This window comes from Fonticula alba (assembly GCF_000388065.1).
Source record: "Fonticula alba strain ATCC 38817 unplaced genomic scaffold supercont2.12, whole genome shotgun sequence".
NCBI lineage: Eukaryota > Rotosphaerida > Fonticulaceae > Fonticula > Fonticula alba.
Genome location: NW_009242982.1, coordinates 361,624 through 365,567, shown reverse-complemented (window position 1 = coordinate 365,567; position 3,944 = coordinate 361,624). Strand labels below are relative to the sequence as shown.

The 3,944-nt window shown below is 68.7% G+C and overlaps 2 protein-coding genes across 2 annotated transcripts in view; one reads left to right on the top strand and one right to left on the bottom strand.

Annotated features, from left to right (window-relative positions):
- Positions 1–32: 32 nt before the first annotated feature.
- On the top strand, positions 33–2,903 carry H696_05612 (hypothetical protein; the record flags this gene model as incomplete). Its single annotated transcript, XM_009499428.1, has 9 exons — positions 33–197; positions 325–538; positions 623–677; positions 798–933; positions 1,053–1,592; positions 1,771–1,875; positions 1,939–2,190; positions 2,337–2,473; positions 2,619–2,903. The coding sequence occupies 9 exons, from the start codon at positions 33–35 to the stop codon at positions 2,890–2,892; spliced, it is 1,878 nt and encodes a 625-aa protein (XP_009497703.1). The 3' UTR covers positions 2,893–2,903.
- Positions 2,904–3,115: 212 nt separating this feature from the next.
- H696_05611 (hypothetical protein) overlaps positions 3,116–3,944 on the bottom strand; it is a gene marked incomplete at both ends in the record, with an annotated part of 3,096 nt that continues 2,267 nt past the window's right edge. Inside the window, one exon of the mRNA XM_009499427.1 lies at positions 3,116–3,865. Coding sequence (XP_009497702.1) covers positions 3,116–3,865 — 750 coding nt within the window. The remainder of the gene's footprint in view (positions 3,866–3,944) is intronic.

The following is a 3,944-nucleotide window of genomic DNA, read 5'->3' as shown; positions in this document are numbered from 1 at the left end:
CCCCCCCCGCACACACACCGCCACCATTACCAATGTCTCTCCAGATGCCCCCTTCTCAGGGGGGCCAGGGGCCGTCGCCGGCCGCCCATGACATCCTCTCCGAGGAAGCCGCCCTCCAGGCGTCGCTGGACCTGCTGCGCATCGAGCGCCTCTTCGCAAGCCCACCCAGCCGGTCCGGTCGGCCGGTGCAGCTCTTCGTGCGTCCTGACACGCCCGCCCTCGCCATTCTCCTCGCCTATTGCCGGCAGCCGGCGCACCAGCATCCGCCGGCCCCCTGCTCCCGGTCCTGACCCGCCCTGTGCCGCTGGCCGCTCTCGGAGCAAGGCCCAGCTCCTTCTGACGGCCGGTCGCCGGGTGACCGTCCGCCTGGACCACATTCTCCCCCGGCACCGGGCCGTGCTCCATGCGTCCGTGTGGCTGTGGGCCCTGGCCGAGCGCCCCGGCGCCCGGGGCGGTGGCCCGGCCTCCGGCGATTCCAGCGACGAAGCGTCGCGCATCATCCACTTCACCCTGGGCGACTTGGTGTCCAATAACCATGGTACGCGTGTGCGCGCCGGAGCATGCGCCCCTCACATGCGCCCTTCGACGACCCCGCGCACGATCCTGACCCGGCTGCTTGTAGATTTCATCTGGAACACCATCACAAACTTCAATGGGGCCGACGCCCGCCCTGGACCGTGCGCCCTGCGACCCCGCCCGCCCTGGCCTTGGCACGATGTCCCCCACCGGCCGCGCACTGACGCTCCGCCCCCCCCCCCCCTCCGGTTGGCTCCCGGCCGGCCTCGCGCCACAAGCAGCGCCTACATTGCGGCGCTCATATACAGCCTGCTCCAGCCGCAGCCCAAGGCCCAGACGGTTCATGCCGAGCGCAAGTGCTTCGCAATCCGCCTGCTCATGGGGAGCATGTACTCGGTTCAGCCGATGATCGAAGCGGTGCGCCGGCACACACACACACACACACACATCGCCACCCGCGCATGCCCGCTCGTTGCCGCCCTCCCGCCCCCCTGCTCCTCTCTTCGGCGCCTGACACCACACCCTCCGGCCGGCAGTTCGACGCCTTCTTCGCGCGGCGCCTGCCAGACCGGGGCAGCTTCGAGGAGATCCTCCTGCGTGTGGACCCGGACCGGTACCCGCTGTCAGCCGGCGAGGCGGTGCTGGAGGACTTCCCCCGGGTCCGGTCCCGGGCCTCGACCCCGACCCCGAGCAAGCGCCCCCGGCTTGGGGTCCGCTCGCCAAGGGCCCCGGTCTTGGCGGCGGCCGAGCTGGAGCTGGACTTCACGGACTTCCACCAGCCCCAGGGCAAGGCATCCATGCACTTCCTGCCGACCTCGGCGCGGGGGTCCACCGGGGCCGTGCACCTGTCGGCCTTCCAGCACTTTGTGGAGCTCTTCGCGGATTGCGCCCTGGCCGAGCTGGCCGCCGCGTACCGGTGCCCTGGGCACTTTCCCCTGCGAACCGGGGCCCTGTGTCGGCTGGTAACCCGGTGGCACGCCAACTCCCGGTACCCGGACCACTTGATGGGCCTGCTGGCTCGAGCCGAGCATCTGCCCGAGTCCCTGGTCCGGGGCCTCATGCGTCTGTTGACCGGGGTGCGTGTTGGCCGGCTGGCCACTTTGGATGGTCCCCGCTCTGTCCCATCTGCGAACTTCGTCTCCTACTCACGCCTGTTGGCCTGGCTTGCTCCGACCGCCCTCCCCCCCCCCTTGCCTGGCCCCTGGATCTGCCCCATGCTGGCACACACACACACACACACACACACACACACAGTGTCTGGCCGTCGAATTGCTGGCAGGCATGCCTACTAAGATGACCGAGATGGCGGCCCTCTGTCTGGCGCGTGCAGACGCCGCCGACCGGGCCCACCTCCTATCCGTGCGTCGCCGGCCCCTGCAGCCACGACCATGCCATTTGCCCTTTTAACACCCTGCATGACAGTATGTCCCCATCCACGCGGTGCGGCTGGAACTTGCCGAGCGCATGTTCGCCCACAGCCATGCCTCCTTGCGGCCGGTGTGTGATGTGCTCGCCTTCCGGCCGCTCCTGGCCGGTCGGAGTACTCCGAGCCCGGCCGCCGCCGCGCGTCTGCTATTTTGCGACTTTTGCCTGGAGTCCCATGCGACGGGGCCAGCTCGGGCCCCGGCGCTGGACGCCTCCCAAGCCGCCATCCTTGCCCATGATAGTGTGGCAGTACGTGTCGGCATGCTGCTCCCCGGGCCGCGGAAGGCCCTTTGGTCTGGCCCCTTTGTCCCTTCTCTCTCTCTCTCTCTCTCTCCACACACACACAATGGCAGGGCTGTCTTGCTGACCCATGTGCCGGCCTTCTCTTGGACCAGGCTTCTGCGGCCGAAACCGCGTCGCTCTTCCTGGACGCCTGGTTCGGCCACTGTACGGCCTTTCGCCAGCACTTCGTGTCCTCCATCGGCCCGAGGGTCTTCAATCGAACATATCCCCCGAGGGGGCTCACGCTCCAGTGCGTACACCTCCAGTGGCACCCATCCACCCGCTCGCCTGCTCACACACACGCACACGCACACGCACACGCACACGCACACGTACGCACGCACGCACGCACGCGCCCATTCGCGCCCTCTTCACATATTGGCACCCGACTCCAGGGAATGCCCCCACGCGAGGACGCTGCTGCAGCGCGTTCGCAACTTGTCCAGCCTCCATGTCGCATTTGCCGAGTGCTTGGCCGCGGCCGCTCGGATGCTAGACTCCCCGGCCATGACCCCAGCTCCACGGACCGCGACGCGGGATTTCCCGGGCGCCTTGCCTCCCAGCACCATCCTCAGTCCGGAGGCCACACGCCGGCACCTCGGGATAGCGGACCCCTTCCCCCCAGGTTGGGAGAGGAGGGCCACAGCGGCGCGGGCGCCTAACAAATGATAGGACATGCATTCTATTGGACTGATGTTTTCCTGCACGTCCCCCTCTGTCACGCAAATGGCCTCGCCGGGGGCGGGGGAGGCGGAGGAAAGGGGTGCACAAGGGGCGATATAGGGGGAGGGAAAGGAGAGAGAGAGAGAGAGAGAGGGAGGGAGAGAGAGAGAGAGACAGAAAGGGAGGTCCACCGAGGCGACGGGGGGGACCGGCGCACGCGAGAGCCGGGTCACGAGCGGGCCTTCTTGGTGGCAGGGGCTTTCTTGGGGGCGGCCCCGGCACGCTTCTTGGGCACCCGGCGCTTGGCCAGGGCCCCGGTGAAGATCTTCTCCTCGGAGCCGCTGGCCGAGGCGGCCTCGGAGTCGCTGTCGCTGGCGACGACTTCCGGCTCGAAGTCCGGGTCCTCGGGCATCAGGCCAGCGGTCGAGGTGCTGGCCCGGGTGCGGGATGACCCGCCGACGGCCGCCGCCCCGGCCAGGTGCCCGAAGGTATGGGGCCGGGAGTTGTACGACCGCGTGAAGGCCGCCTTCACCTGGGTGCCCAGGGTGTCGAAGGGGATCTTCTTCGGCCCGAGGGGGATGGTCACGCGGCCGGTTTGGGTCATCTTCTGGATGGCGGCCGCGCCGCCGCGCGGGTCGCCATTGACATCGCCAAAGTCATCCAGCTGGCTACGCAGGATGGTGTAATCGTCCATGATGCCGATGGCCGCGTCGATGCCATCGGTGCCCTCCTCCCGCAGGGGGGTCACAATGCGGTCCATCAGGTGCGGCATGTAGTCCAGCCGGTATTCCGTGCGCGAGGCCGACACCTCGAGGAGCGACTGCGAGTGGTGCTCGCGCGTCAGGCGCTGCCCCCGGCTGGCCGTCGAGTTCTGGCCCAGCCACGAGGGGAACTCAAAGCGGCTGCCCACCTGCCCGTGGATGTAGAAAGAGGGCAGGACACTTGAGAGGATCGAGTGCGCCGGCAGCAGCGAGAAGCCCTGGCTCCTGTTGGCACATGCAGGGCAGCGTTGAGGCGGGGCGGCGGCGGCGGCGGCGGTCGGGGCAGGGGGGGGGGGG